This window comes from Lagopus leucura, unplaced genomic scaffold (assembly GCF_019238085.1).
Source record: "Lagopus leucura isolate 7727_CA_CO unplaced genomic scaffold, USGS_WTPT01 Super-Scaffold_73, whole genome shotgun sequence".
Lineage (NCBI taxonomy): Eukaryota > Metazoa > Chordata > Aves > Galliformes > Phasianidae > Lagopus > Lagopus leucura.
Genome location: NW_024962252.1, coordinates 96,771,031 through 96,793,827, shown reverse-complemented (window position 1 = coordinate 96,793,827; position 22,797 = coordinate 96,771,031). Strand labels below are relative to the sequence as shown.

At 41.9% G+C, this 22,797-nt stretch overlaps 2 protein-coding genes across 2 annotated transcripts in view; one reads left to right on the top strand and one right to left on the bottom strand.

The window, feature by feature from the left end:
• PPP3R1 (protein phosphatase 3 regulatory subunit B, alpha) overlaps positions 1 to 18,170 on the top strand; it is a 33,093-nt gene extending 14,923 nt beyond the window's left edge. The window contains exons 2-6 of the mRNA XM_042882205.1: positions 7,058 to 7,097; positions 12,517 to 12,693; positions 13,835 to 13,894; positions 14,775 to 14,959; positions 15,993 to 18,170. Coding sequence (XP_042738139.1) covers positions 7,058 to 7,097; positions 12,517 to 12,693; positions 13,835 to 13,894; positions 14,775 to 14,959; positions 15,993 to 16,040 — 510 coding nt within the window. The 3' untranslated portion in view covers positions 16,041 to 18,170. The remainder of the gene's footprint in view (positions 1 to 7,057; positions 7,098 to 12,516; positions 12,694 to 13,834; positions 13,895 to 14,774; positions 14,960 to 15,992) is intronic.
• A 1,464-nt stretch (positions 18,171 to 19,634) lies between these two features.
• On the bottom strand, positions 19,635 to 22,794 carry PNO1 (partner of NOB1 homolog). Its single transcript, XM_042884714.1, has 7 exons — positions 22,552 to 22,794; positions 22,324 to 22,473; positions 21,684 to 21,767; positions 21,387 to 21,447; positions 20,731 to 20,848; positions 20,173 to 20,243; positions 19,635 to 19,932 (listed from the first exon to the last, which is right to left on the bottom strand). The coding sequence occupies exons 1-7, from the start codon at positions 22,726 to 22,728 to the stop codon at positions 19,865 to 19,867; spliced, it is 729 nt and encodes a 242-aa protein (XP_042740648.1). The 5' UTR covers positions 22,729 to 22,794; the 3' UTR covers positions 19,635 to 19,864.
• Positions 22,795 to 22,797: the final 3 nt, after the last annotated feature.

Sequence of the window (22,797 nt, the reverse complement as noted above, 5' to 3'; positions counted from 1 at the left end):
CCGTAAAAATCCCGTTTGTTTTGCTAACGTAATCTTACAAGATTTATTTGAGAAATATTCCATTCTGTTTCTTTCATGACTGCAGTTCTGTAAATTCAAGATTTAATGGCAACTCCAGATGTTGGAATTTTGTGAATAATATTTTTTTCAATTTTAGTGGAAACTTTATCCAGAGAAGAGCAAGAGAGCGTAATTTTTAAGTAGCAGCTGAATGCCTCAGCCCTTTACTGGAGTCTGTGCTAGTAACCTGGTACCGTTACTGCTGCTTTTATGGCTTTTTTCCTCGACCTTTCCTCTTGCCCCTCAAGTTTTTCTGTAGTTCCTTGGATACCTTTTGAGAATTTGTTGCTTGTGCTTCCTTGCTGTTTCGTTCCTGCTGTTGCTTACATGGATAACACTGAAGTGTAACGTGGAGATCAGATTTGACATCCAAACTGCACAAGATAAATGAGGTGGTTCCTAGATTTCAGGTGCTGTATTGGAATTTTGGACAGACAAGATGATGGTCATGAATATATGTAGCTATATATGAATGAGTGGGACACAAGCAGAGCTGAAGCTCTAAAAATACTAATTCATATGATGGCTCGGTAGGCTCAATAATCTTCTGAGTTGGATTCAGCTTGGAAGTAATGCACCTTAAACTTAGGTTGTACCCTCTTAGTTCTTTCTGTGGTCAGACTCTTTGAAATGCGGCTGAAAACTTGGGCTAGACAGTGCAGCAATTGAGTTGCTCCAACTTCTGTGCGCCTCGTTGAGCCATCTGAGTTCTTGGCTTCACTTAATCCTTTAGAATCACAGCATCTAACTGACATGAGGGTGGTTGTGAGGACATCGGGGTGGATTTATTTCACTATGGGAGAAGTTTTGTGCTGGACAGCCTCAATTCTGAGGAGTGAGTGTTTGGGTATACATCTGTGGGAAGCAAGTCCTTTCTATTTACTCAAAGCAAGTACTGTGAAGCAGTGCAAGAAGTTAACTTCTACATTTTGGCAGTTAGTCTGCACTATTATCAGCTCTTAATTTTAGTTTAGTCATTGTTTGCTGGTAACTATGCTGTGTTATCCTTAAATAGAATTCTTTCCTTAGTGGCTGCAATGAAAAGCTTAAAAGCAGCCTGATTGCCCTTTGAGTTAAACACAAATGCTGCATTGCTAGTGATCTTATCTATGGTGACATCTTCACAAGTTTGCTTGTCATCATCAGTGAGGTGCTTTCTTTCAGTTCATTGACCTTCATGGTATTACAGGCTGCTCTCTGGCTGTGACTCTACTTTTCTGGATTGAAGAATTTGTTTTAAAACCAACAACAAGGAAACAAACAAAAAAGCAAACAAAGAAAAACCTTGCAAGCCTTATGAGTTTGATTTCAAACAGCATATTCATGGTGCTTCTTGATCAGCACGGCTGGAGATGTTCTTGCTGCTTTTTTTCCAGTGGTGTGTCATTCCTGCATGACTTGCTTCAAGCTATATTTGTTGTGGTATCTACAGAAACTTTGGGCAGGTCTTTTATCTGTGCTCTGGTAAACTCCTTGTAGGTTTTAATTGCACCAGTAAGTCACGTATTAAAAGTACAAATTACAGTTGGTGAGATATTGGAATTTGTTTTTGACCATGCATTCAGAGAGTTGAGTATTAATGTGGCTCAAAGCCTCCTGGCCTTGCTCTGAAACCTGTGTAAACAAATGTTTAAGCAACTATGGATGTGTCTGTGTGGCATGTTCTATTTATGCAGAAGTTTTTGCAGCCTTCATAATAAATACTGTCCATAATTTAGCTTGCCAATTTCCCTGTTAATGAAGAATATGGAATGAACCTACATAACAGCCAAAGCTCTCATAACTCATTAGTGATCACTTACCAAAACAAACAAGCAAAAAAGCCCAACACCAAGCTGACAGTTCTTCAGTGTTAAACCTTTGGAAGCAGCAATGCATGGAAAACAAGATCTAAGGAAGAATTGTCTGCAGCAGGTAATTTTACTAATTGTTAACTTTGGTGTTATGAAGAATGAGATAGAAACATTTTGCATGTTTGTGGAGGCTTTTTAAATGCTCACTGCAAGACTCTGCTGTCTTACCTTAGAACATTCTTGTCCTTCTCTAGTTTTAGAAATGAATAGAAAACAGCTTTCTGTGTAGTTTGAGACTTGCAGTTGATTAATCTCTAATTCTGGCCCCCAACTGGCATACTCTGGTTAACTGCTTCACTTGCACGTGGGTTTGTTCCTGTAGTGATTTACAAAGTGCAGGAACAAATGCAGTAGGTGCACTGTATGTCACGTTGACAGTGCCTCATGATGTGCCCATGCATCAAACACAAATGCAGAAACACTGCTGATGTTGCCTTTCTGGGGGAGGCTTTGGTACGTAGGAGTAGTAGCCAACTTCAGTATCAAGGCAGCGTGCACTTCTTAAGGCCATTTACAACAAGGATGAAGGATTTTGTTTGTACTTGCTGCAGAAGTTGTAGCAAATGCCAGACAAATATTCCTGTATGTACTTAACTCATTTTAAGAGCCTGCTCTTGGCACTGAATTAATCCACTGTCTGGTTGTGGAAATAAATAAAAAGCTTTGAGACAATCAAACTTTCATCTGCTCTAGGTGTAGTCACTCATGTATAACCTTTTGAGGACTAATTTGTGATGAGGCCTAAGCCGACATTTAAACACATTGCTTTTCTCAGAGCAGAAAACTACCTGAAGGCTGATGCTTAGATCTAAGCCTCTAACAGCTTATGAAGAGATATGCTGATAAGTAACATACATTAGCAAAATATACCTTCTAGATCTCTTTTACTATATGTAGAACAGCTTTGCAGTTTAATGTCTTACTGTATACAAACTTTTTTGTATAAATAACTGCAGCTATGAAGTTCAGATTTTTTAATTTATGTGCAGTTTTCATTTTGTTTTTTCCTGTGCAGAGCTCTCAGTAAGGGGAGACTTGTCAACATAGTTGCCTTTAGCCAGCCTGTTGTGTGTGAGCATGTACAGCACTGATCTCAAGCAGAAAGACTGAACAGTATTTGAAGTAACTGCTGAAGAAAGAAACCGAAACACGCTTTTTAATGGGTAACCTACAGAAGAAGAAAAGACTAAAAGCCATTAATAGGTTATCCCTAACCAGTAAAAAGGCACAGCTGCTGAAAGGAGGAAGATCAGTGAAGATTGTAATTACGAACAACACTTGGTTAAAGGAGCAAGCTACTTGCCATGCAAACTTCTGAAATGACTGTTGTGGCATATTTTATCTCAAGTGAACTGATGTCTCTTCAGCATTCAGAATTTGGTTAGCCTTCTGTTATTAGACTCTGCACCATTCCTTCATTGGTAATTATTTCAGTCTAAAAGTCATGATCTTACTGCTGATTAACCAGGAAGTAACTTGTAGGGATCTTAGAGCACTGAAGAAAATCTCAGGACCATTAAAGAAGATAAGGCTATTCAAAATACCACTTATGTTTCAGCTGCTTGTTTTCAATCACGTAACTCAAAAGAAAAGAGTTGAATCCCAGCAGTACAGTAGCAATACCCAGATGCAGCTGAGAAAAGCATGTTTTATACTGGGTGTAAGTGCCAAATAAATACGCTGCGGAGTGCTGATGTTACACAGGCTGCATTTCTTCAAGAAGCCATATGTCACTCATTCCTGAAGATGCTAATGTGGTGTACGTGAGAGGCTACTCACTCGTGTGAGGCATGCTAAATGTGGATCTGGCAGGAAATGCTCATATTATAATGATTTTTTTCAAAGTTGGCAATCTTAAAGTTTTGTCAGAACGTTGTTTCTCTGCACATATGTAAGTCATCTCTGCATCAGAGATGAAATATCATAGAATCACAGAATGGCCTGGGTTGAAAAGGACCACAGTGCTCATCCAGTTTCAACCCCCTGCTATGTGCAGGGTCTCCAACCAGCAGCCCAGGCTGCCCAGAGCCACATCCAGCCTGGCCTTGAATGCCTCCAGGGATGGGGCATCCACAGCCTCCTTGGGCAGCCTGTTCCAGTGCCTCACCACCCTCTGTGTGAAAAACTTCCTCCTCATTTCCAACCTTTCCTTTTTATAACTGAGTACCATTATTTTAAAACTATAAACTCAATGTTTATTCCTTTGAATAAGGTTTATAATTAAAATTCTTGGGTGATAACTGTCATGTTAATACATGCAATCAGAGTGATACTTTCCAACACAGTTCCCAGTACTACCTGATGTTAAATCTTTTTGCGCTGAAACCGTCCCTGTGACAGTATGCACCCAATCTTTTCTTAAAAAGCTTATTTGATCCTTTGTGAAAAATGCCAGCTCCCAGTACCAAATCATTAAACCTCCATCTATGAGGTACAAGTCTTTGAGATGTGGGAACACATTTGTGTATACCCAGGTCATAGGTGTGCAAACAGAAGTCTAAACCTTGTTATGAGTAGGGCATGAGTAGCTCACACCTTTCTTCTTGCCAAAAAGAGAAATGAAAGATGAAGAAAATGCTTTAGAAAGTCCTGAGGAAATGAACGCTCAGCCCATCCAAAACAGGTAACTGCTTGTTTAAATGCCCCATTTAAGTATAACTTAACAAATACTGAATAGACAGTAACTCTTGTGCTGTCACTTAGTAGATTTTCTTGGGTTTTTTTGCAGGGATTGCTGTTCCAGTCCTGGATAGGTAAGTATTCCTAACATTTTTCATTAGCATTAACAGTTGTACAATCAATGAATATACAGATGGTATCTTATATCCAGGAGTTTGGCTGATGTAGTTATTATACTAGAGTAGGAAAGAAGGACATTCACCCTATCCTGGGCTCGCATGGTAAACTCCAGCGGAGAGGATCTCCAGAAGAGATCCTTCCTCACTGGCAGTCAGCTCTTAAATAGGTCTAGGAGAGGGGCAGCCAGGCTCTACCCCTTCCTGCAGCACAGCTGAATTGCCTTCACCTGTGCTTTGTGGCTCATTGCTCACCTCAGGTGATCAATCAGAGGTTCAGGCCGTGATTCAGCCCCATACAACATTTCACAGAAAAGCTAAGCTGAAGTTTATTCACTTTTTCTTCTACTCTCCAAATATTTTTGTGGGCAGCTTCACATAGCTTGGTAATGGCTTAGCATTGTGCATATCTAGATGCTCAGTAAGAGTGTTGATAAATGTTGCACTTAGTTCATTAACTGAAGAAAATTATTCCTGTTTCCTTGTCAATTTTCAGAAGCATTTTATGCTGCTTTAGCTAGATTGAATTCAGTGGCCTGTGTTAGAAATTAGCTTTGTCCCAACATCTCACCAAGTACATAAGTGCTGAGAATGGTCTTTTAATCCAGTTTTAATTGTACATTTGTTTGTGTATAAGTGCACTGGTTTTAATTCAACTTTCTCCTTTAATTTGCAGCTTTCCAGCCTGGTGTTTTTCTTGCCTCTTCATGACCTCGTGTCTTAAGAGCAGCCTAGCTGGATCCCCTGGTTCCTGTTTCTTCCTGTTTCAAAATTCTGCTCTCCCCACGTTTTACATCCCATACCTTATGCCATATACACACACTGGGCTTGTGCTGCTTTTTTTAGTCTTCACTGTTTTTTCTGAGACTTTGGTTGGGTTCCATCCAAGATTCTCCACTTGACACTGTTCTCCTCAATCCCCAGCCACAGTGAAGGTTTCTCCTGTTGAATATGTCAGTCATGGTTTTTAGGCTTTAGGGAGACTGTCTGTTTTTTTTTCTGCTATTTGACTCATTGTAAGCAGAGTTTGAGGAAGAAGTTACAGTTCTTTTTGTTGCTCTTCTCAAAAAGCAAGTGTGGTAAAAGAGAACTTGTGGGTTGTTGGCGGGGGGGAGCTGATAAGAATCGTGAACATATTTATCTTCTGCATGTAAAGAAGAAAGCAAACCAAACACACACACACACACCAACACTTCTCAGATGTGCTTAAATTCATGAGATGTTTGTTCTGCCCCTTTCTATCCTTATTAGGAAATGCAGTCGCATGCTTCCAGACTAAATGTCCTTCTTTTTTCTTCTGTCAAGTGATTTCTATTTGTGTGCAATTTGCATAATTCTGAGGACTTTTTCTGTGCCAGTGCTCAGCTGTGGAATCCCTTACGCTCCACACCATAAGAGGACCTCTTATGAACAGAACATGTTACAGACTCAACTATGGTTTTTCTTCTGTAAAACACTCACAGATATCTTTGAGGAGGTTTGGTTGTGAATGTCTTCAGTTGTGTGGTCACTTCTTTGCTAACTGAATCTAAATAAATCCGAAGTGTTTTTGTGTGTATTGCCCTCTGGTCAAAGTAGGGCATTTGAGGAATAATACCAGCTTTTGCTTCTCGTCTTTGGAGTTCATGTTGTAGCAGTTGCAGATCTCCCTTAAGTTCCACATGTGTCTGTATGGTTTGTGTGAGTTCAAAGACTGCACCCTCACAGCTGCTGTTTCCCTTGCTGTGGTTACTGGGCTGCAACATGGATTTAAAATCATAACTTCTCGTTCAGCTACAATGCAGGAGCATATTAAGACAGCACTTTGAGCTACGGTGTGAATTTCTGGATGTGTAAACCACTCTTCCCTATCGTTCTTCCTGTGTGAAACCTTTGGGGAATGGGAGAACATGCTGGGGTTTTCTTTGCTTGTTAAGTAAAGTTTTGTATGGTGAATCTTAAGGACATGTCCTTGCTCTTAAAATAAAATGGTAAAGCAGCTTGTGTGCACGTGTGAAGTCTTGAAATTAACTGAAATCCTATCTTACCTTGAAGCATTTGTGTAATTTATAAATACTTGGTGACTTCTGTTTTTGTTTTTGCAATACTGGATTGATGTTATGAATCCATATCATGTGGCTGCCTGATATTTCCATGGGAATTCTCATCAGAGGGGACCTCTCAGTGGTTTTGTATTACTTTGTGTACTTCGGTAACAGAACTTTCCAAGTAAAATACTGTAGTAGGTTGTTGGGTAATGAAATTATTGGATACATTGTATTGTTTGAGATCTATACAATGCTGAAACTTAAAATAATTGCTGTGAGTTAGCCTGGGAATAATTGCCTTTGTTGTTTTTTTGTGTTGCAGGGAAATGAGGCAAGCTACCCTTTGGAAATGTGCTCGCACTGTAAGTTTTTTCATGACTGTTATATTGATAGAGGTTAATCGTATTTGGAGATAGCATACAGCTTTCCACAAATCTACTGAATTTGCTGCTTGAAAAGTTACTCAGTTCATATAATAACAACAACAAAAAAAAAGTGAAAGATTGTCCTTGAAAAATGTAGGCTTTTTCTGTTGGATTAATTTTTATTCTGCAGATTTTCCATTAAAGCTATCAGAAGTCTGCTTCATATTTCTTTGTCTATGTAGTGCAGTGTTATAACTTAGTAAAGCAGTCAGGCTTTTCTCTCAGTCCTAATGGCAGTTCCTCAGGGATAAGGAACAGCTTGTGGAGCAGGATGTGCTATCTCAGGAGCTAAGTATATTGCCCAAGCTGTCTTGGCACCCTGGCAGAAAAGAGAAGTCTGGAAGAGAATTTTTCTTCCCCATCTCCTTCCTGTGTTTGCTTGCAGCAGGCACGTAGATGAGAAGCCACTAAGTTGGTGTTACTTGGCCATGTGAGCATAAAATTGTCCTATCTCATGCGTTTAGGCTATGCTATGAAAATATTGACCTATTTCTTGCTTAAAACCAACCCAAGAAAGCATTGTCTTGTGAAGTGTCCCTGTGATATTATGCTGGATGTGCTTATTTGAAACTGTCTTTTTTTTTTTTCCCTTGGGCATTTTCCTTAGCACTGAATCATGCATAGATCTGTGCATGTGTGCACTGCTAACTAAAGTGACCATTCTTAAGTTCTTGCTTTTGAACAGGATAGCCAAAATAGGGGCTGCCTTCTTGACTGCTTTGACAGTGCTGGTCTGCAGTGCTCATCAGCTGCCCAACAGCAACACAGAAGTAAATGCAGAGGGATCTTTTTCTTAATGTTTTTCAGAGAACTCAGGCTTTTACTAGTGATTGGCAAGTCCTCTATGCCACATGAAGTAGTCATCAGCTAGCAAAGACCTACCTGTGAGAAGCATCTTACACCCTTCAGTAAAGCATTACATTGCTGCCTTATGCTCTCAATATGTGCTGTTAAATTTGGGTATGTGGGTAGATTTTCATAGTGAAGACATGAGCAGCCTTTTTCTAAATCATACATGTGTGTTCTTAAGTTGCTGCACCCCTGGTCAGATTTTCCTTAGGGACGAGTTGGTGTCTGATAGTTCTGTTCACTAGCTGTGTCTCTGCCTGAGTTGTAAGCAGCAGGTTGGTATTCTAAACTTCTGATGCTAGGACAAGCTGTTCTTATTTGCAGCAGCTATGAACATGAAGGTTCATTACTGAGTTTGTTTGCCCCTTTTTATTGCAGAGAAGAAAAACTATAAGGAAGATGTAGTTATCATAGATGCCTCTTTTCTTGATTGTGGCTGGTCACTGGGACAGTTGCGAATAACTGAATAACGAGGATGTCAGGGTTTTGGGGTGGCACAGGGCTGCTCCTGCAGCACATCTGTGAGTGACTCTGTTAGGAAGGCATTCACCCTGTTCTTCAGATGCTGTGTGTATGTGCTGCTTCCAAGCAGCTGTCAGCTGACAAGATGAAAATGTTTCAGGGAAGACCAGAAGGTGTTTTCAAAGATCACTTGATAAAGATTTTGAATGGTTAGACTTGATTGTTAGGCGCCTGGTAGTTAGCAGTAACACATCTGTGCTGTCTGCACTGGTGGTGTTTGGTCGTAGCCCTCCCAGCACTGCACTGACTGCTGTCTCAGTGTCTGATTTTATAAGAATATTTTTGTTTTAAGATCTGACATTACAGAAAGCAAATTCAGGACATTACCTATGGGAAGCACACCATTAACTAGTCACGAGTATTTCTTTAACTCTGCCTTTCATTGTAGAACATATATTTTTTTTCAGTGTGTGAATAAGCATTGTCAATTTCCCTAAAATATAGATTTTTTTTTTTTCCCTCAGCTGTGTTGTTTGAGCACATGGCAAAAAAGAATTGATGTTAGCCAAACTGTGGAAAACATAAGGAAAATTTACCATAGCAAAAAGCTGCAAAGAAGACCATGTTTTATACCTGTATTTTGGTTCTAGGTTAAGGAGATTCGTATCTTTTCTAAGTTAGGAAATTGTAATTGACACATCTGAAGTCATGAAAAGGATTAGACCAGCTGTGTGTAAGCATATACAAGACAAGTGGCTGAATGTGTCCTCAAGGGCGTCATCTTTTTGAAATGTGATCCCCAAGACTGACATGGCAGCCTTGGTTGCTACTCTGAAACATTATATTCATGCAGCAGAGCGGGCTGTGGAGAGACCTTCAGCTCAAGCTCTCGCTTCTGTTTTATTCTGAGACCTCTGCAGTCCATTCTTATGGAAAATGGGTGTTCTATCTAGAAATGTAACATTTCAGAGCATGTTTTCTTTACCAGAGGTTATTTTTTTTCTATTGCCTTGATATCCGTGCTCATACGGCTGTTTTTTTAAGCATAGGCTGGGCTTTCAGTGACCACATTCACTGGTCTGTTTTTGGTTTGCTACGGCTTTGAGCCAGTATTTTAATAAGGTCTGCAAAGCCAATCTTTGAAATACATCTTTGGACATTTAGATAAACACACTTCAGAAGTGCTCAGTGCTGAGACGTGCAGTTTTTCTGAGGTCAGTACCCTGTGCAGGAGCCTCTGTAAGTATTGTGTAGTCAGCAACAATGGAGGGATGGCACATCTGAATATGAGAGCAATTAGAGATCTGTATTCTTAAGGTATTCTTTTACTTGCAGCTTTCACTTGCTAGCAGTCTAACCATGCGTGTGCTCTTTTACTTTCACTAAAAAACCAACTTTTGTTTTTAAAGCAGGGTATGTTGCACCTGAGATTTGCTTTTAGTGAAGCTTTAGGAGTTGCCAACTCTTTATAATACTGCCTGAGCATCAGCAATGTGAGTTACAGCTTGAAACAAACTTTCAAAAAGAAACACACCTGCACAGGGTTGAATCATCGTCCCCAAGGTTCGGAGTTAGGGAGAAGGGTTACATTCAGTGTAGGTATGAACATAGGAGTGAGTGAGCAGCTAAAAGATACAGCTGCCGTGCTGAAATGGAGCTGCACAGTCATTGTGTGCTGGTCTGTGGAAGCGTGTAGTTGTTGCACTTCAGCCTATTTGTCACATTTCTGAATGTATGCAGATGGGTTCAGGATAAGAAGCAGGTCTGGTTGGCTCTGGAATCTTAATGCTAAGATATAAGAGTCATTTGAAAATACTCTTGTTTAGTTACAAGGTGTGAAAAGAATTCAGAACTGATTATGAAACAGACATAAATAATGTTATGCTTTAAAGTAGAATTATTTGATGTTTTTAGCAAACTGCCAGCAAAGCCCTTTCAAGAAAATGGCTTAGCAGGTATTATTTCTGCCTGTTAGTCCTTCTGTAAGGCATGGTAAGCTGATGGGATGCCTGGCTGCTTGCAAGTAGAGGAAACGCAGCAGAGCCTTACATCAGCTGGGGAGCAGAGCACAAAAAAGGCAAAGTTGAGCATGAGGTTAGAGGAAGGCTCACTGCACCACAGCTCAAGGGAGCTCAGATCACTGCGATGAGTCACAGGCAAGCTCTGCCTCAAGTGATGTAAACGAAGCCTGGTCCTCCTTATTTTGCTCAGTGATTGTATCACCCTGTTTACACTATCGTGGACTTGGACCTCTTTGGATTGCACAGTGTTTTCTTCTGTATCCTCAGCACCTGAGCTTGGGTGTTGTAGAATGCTGCCTACTGCTGCCACCATCAGTCCTTCTGGTTCAAATACCTGCGCTGTGTCTGCATTATCTGTGCCTCGCAGCTTCAGGGTGTTTGTGTGAGCATCAGTCTGTAAGGAGATGTAACAGAAGGAAAGAAATATTTGCTTATTTATTGATGGATTTTTTTCAGTCTCTGATAATTGAAGTCAGTTCTTGGTGATTGCTGTGTGAAGTTTTTAGAAGTCAGCCTTCTGCTAAATACTGAAGGAAAAGCAGCCTGGTAAGGAGGGAACACACAGGTGATGATTGTTGTGTGTGTATGTATCTATAGTGGAAATCTGAACAAAAAAATTATTGGATATTATTGGAATTTGCTCCTATGCTTAACTGTTGGATTTTTTTTTTCCTTAAAAGCCAAGGAAACAAAGTCCTTCAGTAGCTCAGCAGGAGAGAACTGTCACAGCTGATGACTGAATTGAAGGGAGAAAGGACAGACAAAAACTCTTCATGCTTAAAATAAGTCATATGGTGAATGAATGTAGCCCTTTGTTTATTACTTACTGATTTTATTTTGAAAGCTATTTTACGAAAACAAAAAGTCACTGAAATATGACTGTATGCTTTTTAATTCCAACTGTTTAAGAAGGTACCCAATATCTTTCCTTCTTCAAGAAAAAAATCCTTCTGATTATCACCCTCAAAATTGAAGTAGTAGTGCTTTTTCTCTTAAGCACTGCAGTTCTGTAACTTTGTGTTCAATCAGTTGTGCATTTGCAGTTAACTTTTACCTGTGGTTCTTATGACCATCTTTTTTCAGTGCAGAGCCGCTTGTTGGCATTGTGTGCTGTGAGTCGGTCTCTGCTGAATGCCCCAACAAAGTGTGCTTGTTGAGTTCATATTTGTAGGTCCTGTTACAGCTACAGACCAGCTTCAGGTAAAATACATTCCTAGCTTGCTTTCTTTGCACAGCTTAGGGAGACCTTCTCTGGCTTCTGGAGCAGCTCAGTGTGAAGGCAGAATCACTTCAGTCTGTGTTGAGCGTAATAAGAGAGTGCAAAGCTGTAGCAGTGTGGGGCTGACTGTATGTGTGCTCGTGAGCTCAGCTTAGAGCACGCTCAGGACTTGCTGCAGGCTTCATTTTCAGTCATTGCTTATATGGTTTTGAGGACTGTGGACTGTTTTGATTTTCTCCTGTGGAATTACAAACTATGAAGCATTTGAGGCTGCTTAGGAAGCAAGTCTTCCAATTCTAGTCAGTGCTATCCTTTCCATAAAGATTGGAAGTGAGATTTCACTGGTCTGCCAAGAGAGGGTCAGTGCATTATACACATCATAGGTGATAGCTTCTGTTTGCTCTTCAATGTTTATATGTCAGTCCAGTGTAAGTATAATGCTAGCTCCTAAGAAAATGTGGGTTCTCTTTCTTAATTTCTTCATACCTGGCACTCCTAAGAGCCGCCCGCCTCAGAATGAGCTAAGTACCTGCAATCCTTCAGAGTGCTCTGTCAGCACGTGGCATTCAGTGAGTCACAGGGCTGTCTGACTGCTATGGCTGCTGCAGGGAGGAAAAAAGGTAAGTTCTGATTCAAATGAGAAGCTTGTATTTGTCTTCAGAGATTGAGATTGTCTTCATAACCTTCCATGCAGACAGTAAGTAGTTGTAATGCTGTAGGAAGGATACTGGTCAGAGAGCAGTTTAACTGCCAGAGGGGTTACTGGGAAGCCTTACTGAGAATAGGTGTTTTTTTTTCCTTTCAGTTGATGCTGATGAGATTAAACGGCTAGGAAAGAGATTTAAGAAGCTTGATTTGGACAACTCTGGTTCCTTGAGTGTGGAAGAGTTCATGTCTTTACCTGAATTGCAACAGAACCCGTTGGTACAGCGAGTAATAGATATATTTGACACAGACGGCAATGGAGAGGTGGACTTCAAAGGTAAGATGCAATGCTTTGTGAAAAGTGGGGGCATTTTATCAGAATTCCTGGAGCCTTGGAACCAGATGTACATTCAGTAGAAAATGGATGGGCGAAAACAACTTGTTAATTAGAATAAGAAAATAATTCCATGAGGAATTAATACCTCGAGTGTCAGCACAACTGTGCAAGTCAGCGAGATTCTTTAGCGTGCCTGGGCAGCTCCTGCTCAAAATGCTGCTCAAAAGGACAATGTCTTCAGTAACAGAGCTTTCTGGGTTGTTCTGCTTAATGAGTACCATTCAGTGACTCTTGAATGCACTCATTCAGACTTGCAGTTGTGATGCTAGCTAAAGTATATTCTTGGGCTGAGGAAACGATGAACAAGTGGGCTAGATGGTATGTGGTGTCTGTGCACAAGTTGTACTTGTAAACCTGCTCTGAGATCTTCTGAACTATTTTCAGAACAGTTCTCTGAATTGTGAGAGGTCCACATTTTTCTGTTGACATCTCATTTATGGGAGTTGTCTTTCTAATGGTTTTAGACAGACACTTCAAATGGAAAACAAATGTTTTCACTTTAAGTCAAAGAATGTATCTTAAATATTTCTTGAAATAGATTAGCAGGTCAGAAGTCCTCACTTGTACTTTGTTAACAGCCTCTGACTCTCAGAGGTGGCAACATCCAACATCCATTTGAGCTAATACAGATCTCTCTTACAGCTCATCACTAGAAAAGGTTGCTCATGTTTTCTGCTTTTATTTGGACAATGTTAATAAATCTCATTTTTATTAACAGAGCTGACTTCTGAAATGTTAATGAATATGGAAAAAGCTGCTAAAGCCAGAGTTGGACTTTACAAACCCACTCATACTTCTCTAGGGAGAATTATAGAGTATCTGAAACATTGACTTCTTGTGGCTTTTTCCTTTGTATCCAAGTGCTGTGTGTTGTCCAAAATTCCCTTGTGAATAAGAGGCAGTGAGGAAAGATCGTGCTATGCTGTGTGTGATGGTGAGCTGTGATTAAAGGAATTACCAAGAGCTGCTTCTCTTGGGTGGGAGCAGGGAGCTGTCAATATCAGTTCTGCATAGTGAAGTTTTCTGTGGTTTATTTAAAAATACACTGTTTTTTTAAATTACTTTCTGTACTGTATTTTAGAATTTATAGAAGGAGTCTCCCAGTTCAGTGTCAAAGGAGATAAGGAACAGAAATTGAGGTGTAAGTATTTTGACTTCATTTTTCCTAAACAAAACTTGACTCCTCCAAAATATACTCTTTGTTTGGTAACACTAAGAAAACAGCAAGGCTGGAGTCATCTTCATAGTGGTAAACCATTGTGGTGGTTGGGGAGTTTTTGATCACTTCATTAGTATGAAGCATTTGGCAGCACTCTTTTCTGCAGGGAGAGCTCAGGAGGTTGAGGATCTTCAGTTGCTTCCCATATTAAAAAAAAAAAAGTCAAAAACATTTAAGGATACTTATTTCACAGACCTGTTAACAGTGTGTTGTACTTCACAGGAGCTTAAAAACACGATGGATTTCTGGTAGTTTGGTACAACAGCACTGTGCTCATCTTGTTTGAGAACTGCATCTCAGGAACTTGTGACCCAGCCTTTGGTGTGAGGAGGGGATGGGTTCAGTCATGGGTGCAGCCTGCAGTAACTGAGACACAATATAAGTTTAGGAAAGAAATTTGCTATATCGAAATGCTGAAAACAGATGCAGTCTTACATGAAATAGTTTGCAGCAAAATAACCAGGTGAGGTTTTGATTCATCTGTTGTAATTTTTGTCTCCCTTGCAAATGGACCTGGGTACCTGGGCACTTTAATTGGGACAGTGAAGATTTGCCAGTTTAGTGTTGATAGAGTCCTATTACTAAAAGAGTCTTAACTAACACTTCTGAGCTATTTTCCTCCAAGCTCTCTAGCAGTCCCATTCACTATATAGATTTTGGTGTTCTGTGGTTTTCAGGAAGCTCACACTCACTTAAAATGCAGTGTTTTTCTCTCAGCTGGTGTATTGCTGAATGTGTATTGCTCTCCCCTGACCTCATTTGTTGCTGAAAGTTTTTTTTCATGTATGTTTTACTTCTGCAGTTGCTTTCCGCATCTACGATATGGACAAAGATGGTTACATCTCAAATGGTGAGCTCTTCCAGGTGCTGAAGATGATGGTGGGGAACAATCTCAAAGACACTCAGTTACAGCAAATTGTAGATAAAACCATAATTAATGCAGATAAGGACGGTGATGGAAGAATATCCTTTGAAGAATTCTGTGCTGTAAGTAACCTCTCAGGAAAACTCAGTTTGGTATGGTGGACTGAACACAAGAGCAGACCTTAACACTTTTTAATACAGAGATGCATGCTAGCTTGCTATGAGGATGTATGTTGGATTCAAGTCTTCGTGCTGGTGAAGAAAAAAGCAGCTTTAAAGATAACTTGCAATTTACTGGCTTTTCACAGGAGGTTGGATTTATCTGTTTTCAATGATAAAAAAGAAACAGAGCTTTCAGTTGTTCTCACAGTCTCCAGCTGCTTAACAGAATAGACTGAGTGAAAAAATCAAGAGCAGTGGGCAAGCATACTCAGCCCACTGAGTGAAGAAATGCTTCAAGTTACCTGGAAAGTGTAAGAACAGTATTTTATAGCAGGTGTCTCTTTAAAACACTTCTCTCAGAGGTGGTAGATGGAGCATTCCGCAGGGGTTAACCTCAGGTTAATCTCCCTGTCTCTAAAGTAGGTGCCTGCTCCAAATCACCCCTTAGAAAGGTTTATCTTTCTGCAGGGAGAGAGCCTGGGGAGATTATCACCCTCTGCAGAAGGCAGGGATTGTACAAAGGCCAGGATGGTGGGATTTGTGTCACTTATGGGGAGAGTAACGGCAGAGTTCTGCTCTTGAAGGACGAGCAGGTGCATCCTAAGACTGGTGAATGCCGCTTTGCAAGGGCTCCTATCTTCCCCTTTCAAAGATGCACTGCTTTAAATGCTGTTCTAGAAGATGGCATTTCAGCCAAGCTGTGGAAACACGATACAAAGTCAGGACAGGAGGTGAGGAGGAGAGAAACCAAAGTGTTGTAAGCTGCAGTGTTCTGCCGGGCTGATGGTGTGCCTGGTGCCCGTGTAATTACGTTGGGTGACACTTAATTTGTCTGCATTGCACACTGCTCTTGGGAAATGTGGATTAGACTGGAGAGGATATGGAAGTATAGTGAGTGCAGTAGGCACAGATGTGTCTTCTGAATGCAGCGTGCACTTTCTTTCTTGCTGACTTTCCCTTCTGACTTGCTTACAAGTGCTTGTTTTTCTCCCAGGTCGTAGGAGGCCTAGATATCCACAAAAAGATGGTGGTAGATGTGTGACTCTGTAGGGCACCACCCAACACTTTTGCTTTCTTCTCCATCTCTGAAGATCTGCTCAAGACGTCCAGCAATGCTCTCTGTGTATTTAAATGGAAGTATTTTTCTCTGTGAAGCCACATTTTCCAACATGAGCCTCGTGAAGCCAACTAAGTGTTATTGAACTTTGATTCTCTCAATAACTCGGTGTAGCACTTTAAAGTCTGAAGGACAGCAAAGATGGAAAGAGCATATCAGTGTGGTGGAGAAAGGGAAGGGGTTGGCTTTTTAATTTATTTTTCTTCATCTTTTATAACAAGGAAATATCTATCTATATATATATATGTGTGTGTGTATTTATATATAGATATATATGTAGCTTTCTATATGTAGTAGCTAGGTGGGCTTTAATTTAATATACTTGATTCAGAAACGAAACTAGAGTACAAAGTGCCAAGCAGAATATTAACAGTTCAATATATGGATATACATCCTTACTTTTATTTCACACAGTTTTATATATATAGTAGAAGAATGTAAAATTTTAACTGGGTGTTAGGTCAACTCTTCTCCTTTTCCTGTGACTGTTCAGATGTTTCTATATATTGACTGGCTGACAAAGCATCGCTTCTGATTAATTTACCTTAATGACATGTTTTGTAACACAGGAGACTAAGTTTATTTATACCTGTTAATATATTACCAGGGACTGTGTCTCTTTGCTAAATAACTCAGTACAGTTCTACTTAATATAGTTTAATGCTACTGCCAAGAACCAGCCCTCGTGTGCAAATAGTAAGTGCAGAACGCTTCGATGGCCACTAGATTTTGTCACCTAGCGACTGGGGGTGGTCACAGCTGTCCCAAAGTTTATGCTCACCTGCTGTTTTGGAGTCATTTTAGACACGGCTGCTCAAGGTGTTAGACACATCGATTTGCTCTTGTGCTTACCTTAATGAAATTAGGGTCTGTGTAACTGCAGGATCCCCATCTACTTACTTTATGCAGGACGTAGATTATAAAGCATTTTTGCCACTTAAATTCTCTTGTTTCAGCTGTGATGGTTTCCCCTCTGCATTTAAAGAACATTACAGGTAGCATAAATAACTGGTAATATTTTATATATATATATATATATATTTATATATATATGTATGTATATGGGATTCATACGGGCAAAAATCTTGTTAAGCTATGCCACAGAGGAGGAAAACTTCACGCCCTCTAAATTGATACCTCTTGCAGTTCTCCAGTCCTTTGCCTGGAGAATTTTTTCTTTTCTAGACTTGTCCATATCATAATTTGTAACCGAGGGTAACTTGATGTATTTGTGTGATATAAAAGTAGCGAGCCATGTTTTACAACTTTATATCATCCCTTCCCTTTTCTGCAATGGTACTATTGGCTGGAAGAAAAACATTTGCTAGATTTTTTAGGACAGTACATCTTTCCTGTATAGTAGTTTTTCTATTAAAAAAGAATTGTTTTATAATCAGCATTGGAAAGTGCAGGTTGTCTGAATCTACTTCTATCGAGCACCTGTCTGCCATAGCTGTTCCTTCGACTGAGTGCTGCACATCCATGGGCTCTGTCTGTGAGAGAAATCCAGGTGCTTGGTGTCCTTGCATGACATGAAGTTTTGCATGTAGATCGATTTGAAATGTTCCTCTTGTTTACATAATTTGCATAATTTAAACGATAATGTTGCCAAACTTTGGTAAATGTTAATGTTCAAAACAAAAATCTCCACTACGTGTAACTTTCTTCCTCTGGATCAGTACGTGGCTTATAATCCCAGCCAGTGGTTGTATCTGTTCCAGTGTCAACTGCCATGTGCTCTGCTTCAAGGGGGAACTGGTCTTTTGTGAATTTTTTGTACATAAGTATTTGTTACAAACATTTTAGCAGATGCTTTTGATTTCTCTTACTTGCTTGTGCATATCTGGGCTGTTGGTATAGAAATTAGTGCTGCCGTTATTTCCTTCAGGGGGGATTGGAAGGGGAGGGATGAGGTTGTTTTTTTTTTTTAGTTTGTGTGGGGAAAAATGATTTCTGTTGAATGTTTAGTTTTTCCTCTGCATGCTACATCATATGTTGTGGGAACTATAAGAACCTTCATACTATATGAATACAAAATAAAATATTTGAACCTTGGTTTGGGTGCCTCAGTACTTACCTGGACACTCCCCAATAAACCTAGGGCAGCTCCATGCCCTGCTCTAGGAGCAAGTTGCTGCTCAGAGTGTTTGTCCCTTAGCTGAGCACCCCTAGGCTTTGTTCAGGTGTTTCCAGACAACTTCTGTATTTTTTTTAAAGGCCCATCCGAATCTCTACTTAGATCAAACGCCTTGGATAAGCGGGGCTAAACTCACAGTGGTTGATGCTGTGCTGTTGGAAAACACAAACCTCTAACCTTACTGCAGGTGGAAACAGCCAGCTTCCTTTCTCAAGGCAAATCACCTCTGCTGGTGAAGGCAGTCCTTGGTGGTGAAATCCCTTCACAGAAGCAGCCCAGGAGCTGTTTGCTGTTGCCTTTCATGCATCCTGTTGATTCCTGCACCCTAAAGGCAGCCCCTGAAGGTGTGGGGGCCTCCCTCCTGGTTTGGGCTGCCTTTTGCAGCCCTGTGCTCAGGTCAGTGTCAGCACACACCTGCTTTAGGAGGAAGATTAAATCACTTTCCTACATCCACGCCCCGCTTTCCCCTCCTGCCTCTAGAGCTCACTGACATAACTGACATACAGAGAATGGACAAACTGCTACTGGGGAAGTGCACTGCTTTTCCTTGAGCTACCTTGGACCCTTTTCTCAGTACAGATCAGACTTCACAGGTAACTAAAGGGAACTCAGACAGCTCTGCACATCTTAAATCCATTAGTGATTGAAGGCTTGAATTTATTTGGCTGTAAAAACGTTACCAGGCTACATAAGTATTATCCAGCTGTAAAGTGCTGCACAGTTAACTCAAACATTGAGAGAAACACCTCCTCAATTTGCTGATGTTTTTTGGATCTCGTTTCACTTTCTGTTTTGATTCACAGACCTAAACTGAGCTGCTTTGCGTAAGTCCTGGTAATGAGTTTAAGTGGGGAGGGCAGCAATAAGGTGCCCAGGCTGCGCAGTCTCTCCCCCTCCTGCTGCAGGCAGCATTTTAAGAGGGAGGATGTGCAGCACCGGCAGCTGTCTGCGCTCCAGTGCATGGGCACTGCCAGGGCACGGCCTTACCTGGAGGTTCTTAGCATCACTACTCAGATGCCCCTGCAGATCATTCCTGAGAACAAAACAGGAATCCAGATAAGCGCAGATTCTGAAGCTGAGTGCAGAGATGCTGTTTCCCTCTTGGCCTTCACACTGTCTCTTCCTGTGATGCACTGCTGCAGTAGCAGATTCTCTTCCAGCAGCCTGCTCTCAGCACTGCAATGGGAGCTTCCTTTTTACAGAAAGATGCTGACTGGTCTGTGGTTATGAACACTTAACGCTGCTGACTGCTTTCAGCTCCAGACTTCAAGGCTTTCTCAAGTCTTGTGAACGGTCTTGCAGTACTTGGGTAATCAGAAAGTCACTCTCAAGTCACGTTTTGGCTTGAGAATAAAGCAAAATCAGGCACCCATACTTCAGTATATGGTTTCATCATTTATAGAATAGCTTTTAATGGCTGTACACAGATTGTGATCAAAGCAGACAGTATGCCTGCAGTATATCAGACTGCACAAACAGTCCCATTTTCCTTCTGTGCTTCCCAGTCCAGCAGAAGGCAGAGTGCTTCCATAGCCTCTGTGACTGCACAGTTTGTGCCCGCAGCACCCACGCTCCCCAGCCACAGTCCTCAGTAAAGCAGCACCACTGCATCTCAGAATCTTTCAGCTGCTCTGCTGGCCACAGCCCTAATATTGCCGTAAACTTTGGATGGTGGGCTTCCTGCAGGAGAAAGTACATCTTAGTACATGCGATACAGAAATGCTGTTCTGCTCTGATGTTTACATCTGTGTCAGTGTGGGGAATTTGAGCCCCTCCTCTCAGGCACAACCACCACCTCCCAGCAAGCTACCTGCTCCAAATGCAGGTGCAGGCACAGCAGGGGGCAAGGTGAGACTGCAGAAAGCACCTTTCAAAACAACCATTTTGCTGTAATAGAGAAGGTCTGGCACCAGGACTTACCTAAAATTAGATTGCAAATTGCTGTTCGTGCCATTTTAATGTTCTGAAAAGATCCTAGAATGTGAATTTTCCTGTAAAAAGCAGCCAAAGCAATAACAGTTAATGTAAGAAATGCAGTGCTGAACGTCATTAATAAATAGCACCTCCCTCACACTGGAGTTGAAGCACACCAAGCAGAAGTTGCATTCACTGGTTTGTTTTCCAGTCACCATAAAAATCCTCCACAGGGTAGAACCTCTCCTAAATCCTTTTAAGGATATGCTTTTACAGTTTGCAACGTCGCAGCTCTGCGAAATGACAGCTGCAGGGTTGGAAGGTTCAACTTTGTTATTCACAGGAAGGAATTCTTCAGCTGCGTGGAAGCAGTTCTGAATGTGCCCACGATACTCAGAACAGAAGGTCAAACCCTTCAACGCTGCTCACGAAAAACAGCACTTTCAGCATCAGTGAGACAAATGATTTACAGGAGTTTACAGCAACTTAAGCCCTCTCAGTTCCTGGAAGCTGGCTGGCTTAGCTCAGGGATTGCACTGTGACGGGAGGGATGTCAGTACTTACGAGTCAGCAAGAACGATCCGTGTTCTTGTTACGTTTTCTATAGTGAATTTTGTTTTTCCACCTTTCCCTGCTATTCTCCCTATTGCTCTTGACAGATGGTCTCCTTTCAGAGGTTTGACTAAAACGAGAACAAAGCACTCAGTCAAGCAGCAGCGGTGTGTATCCTCTGTAACGTTTCCTCTACTCAAACAAAGGGAAAAGCATGCAATCAACACGTGTTGAAACAGCAATTTTAGGTGCTGCTCTCCTTGAGATCATCTCCAGGGACTCCCAGCAGCACGTGAATGTTTGTGATGTCTGCTTCCTGCTGCTATCACAGCACTAAGAGGAAGAGAACCCAGTTCCAGTTTAAGTCTAACAGATGTGTTCCCCCAAAACGTTCCTTCTGACATTTAAGCTTGAAAAAAAGATTTCTGGTGATGAGAAAAGCCCAATCAATTGCACGATCTGAAAAACTGACAGTTTCAAGGATGAAAATCTGGAGGCTTGTGCTGGGAGAGCAAGCTTCCTGGACCTAGATAGTAATGCTGTGTACTGGCACCAAGGTTCTCCTGATCCCCAAGGTTAAGTGACACACGTGGAGAAGAGGAAAAGAGCAAAAATGTGCTCAGGCAGTGCATGTGGGCTGCTTGAATAGCACAGCAGAAACTACTCACCATCTGTAACTTCAAATGACTCTAGGAAAAGGTCATCTAATCTGATGAGAGCAAGAGCATCCTAAAATATTCAGAAATCTGTTATCAGTGTGAGCATTACAACACCACCACCACACAGTTCCAAGTTTTTCTTTAGACACCCAAACAGATCACATCAGTAATGTATCTCTATTGATGCATCAAACATCGGTCTTAATTTCAAACATTATGGAAAACCTCTGTGAAGATTTTGATTTCTTTAATGTAATTTTCAATCAAGTTTGAGCAATACCAGAACCCGGCTTCTTGGAGACTCACCTCCACCTGAAAGCCAAGTATGAATGCTTTCACAAAGTCGGCTGCTTTTGTCAAAGCACTGAGGTCCTTTGTCTCCGGACAGGTCTGCAGAACAAAGTTATGTTTCCAAATTAAGAAGGGGCAAATAGAATCAGGACTTGGAAAATCTATGAGATAAAAGCTAGCCATAAAAAAGAAAGCCAAAGCCACATTTCTGTAATGCCACTTCTGTGTTGTGTTCTATTGAAAGACACGAGCAGTGTACGTTGTGTTTAAAACAACAGGCTGCACACAGAGCTGTGGTGCCCCATCCCTGCAGGTGCCCAAGGCCAGGTTGGATGGGCCCTGGGCAGCCTGAGCTGGTGGGGGGCAGCTGGCCCATGGCAGGAGGGTAGAACTGAGCGGGCTCTGAGGGCCCTTCCAACCCAACCATCCTGTGATTTGTTCCACAACGATCCTCTGGAATCCTTATTACAGCCTACGCTTGGGGGAAGGGAGAAACTGAAGAGATGGGTGATTATCGGAGGCACCTCGAGGAGGGCGAATGGCTCTAATGACGGCATCCCGGAAGCGTTTCAGCAGGTGATCACAAAACACGGGTTCAATAAAACATAAGGAACAAGAGAAAGAGGAACGAGACGATACGCAGAGCAGCGCTCACCTTGATCTCAACGTTCCTCGTCTTTAAGTTAAACCTGATCTGGAGCTGCAGGTGTTCCACGATGGGCGTGAATATCTTCATCCAGTTCTCCTTCAGCGGGGTGTACCTGTTGGCCGGCACCGGCACCCTCCTCACCTCTCCTTTCCCCACCTGCGGACAGCGGGGCGGTGAGCAGCGAACACGGGCGGATCCCCCCGGCCCAGCCGCTCCCCCCAGCCCCGCGCTCACCCCCAGGGCCGCGACGGGCAGCGGCGGGAAGGCGGGCCTCTTGCCGGGCCGCAGCCCGGTCGCCTCCGCCGCCTCCGCCGCCTCCATCGGCTCCGCGCCCTCCGCTCTCCGCTTCCTCCGCCCGCGTTTGGAAGCCACGCTCGTGAAGCCGCTCTCGTCCGCCGCTTCGGTCTCCATGGCGACGACCGCCGTACCGGAGCTCGCGCCTCTCCACCCGCCGCGTGGCCCTTGGCCGGAAGTGCCTGC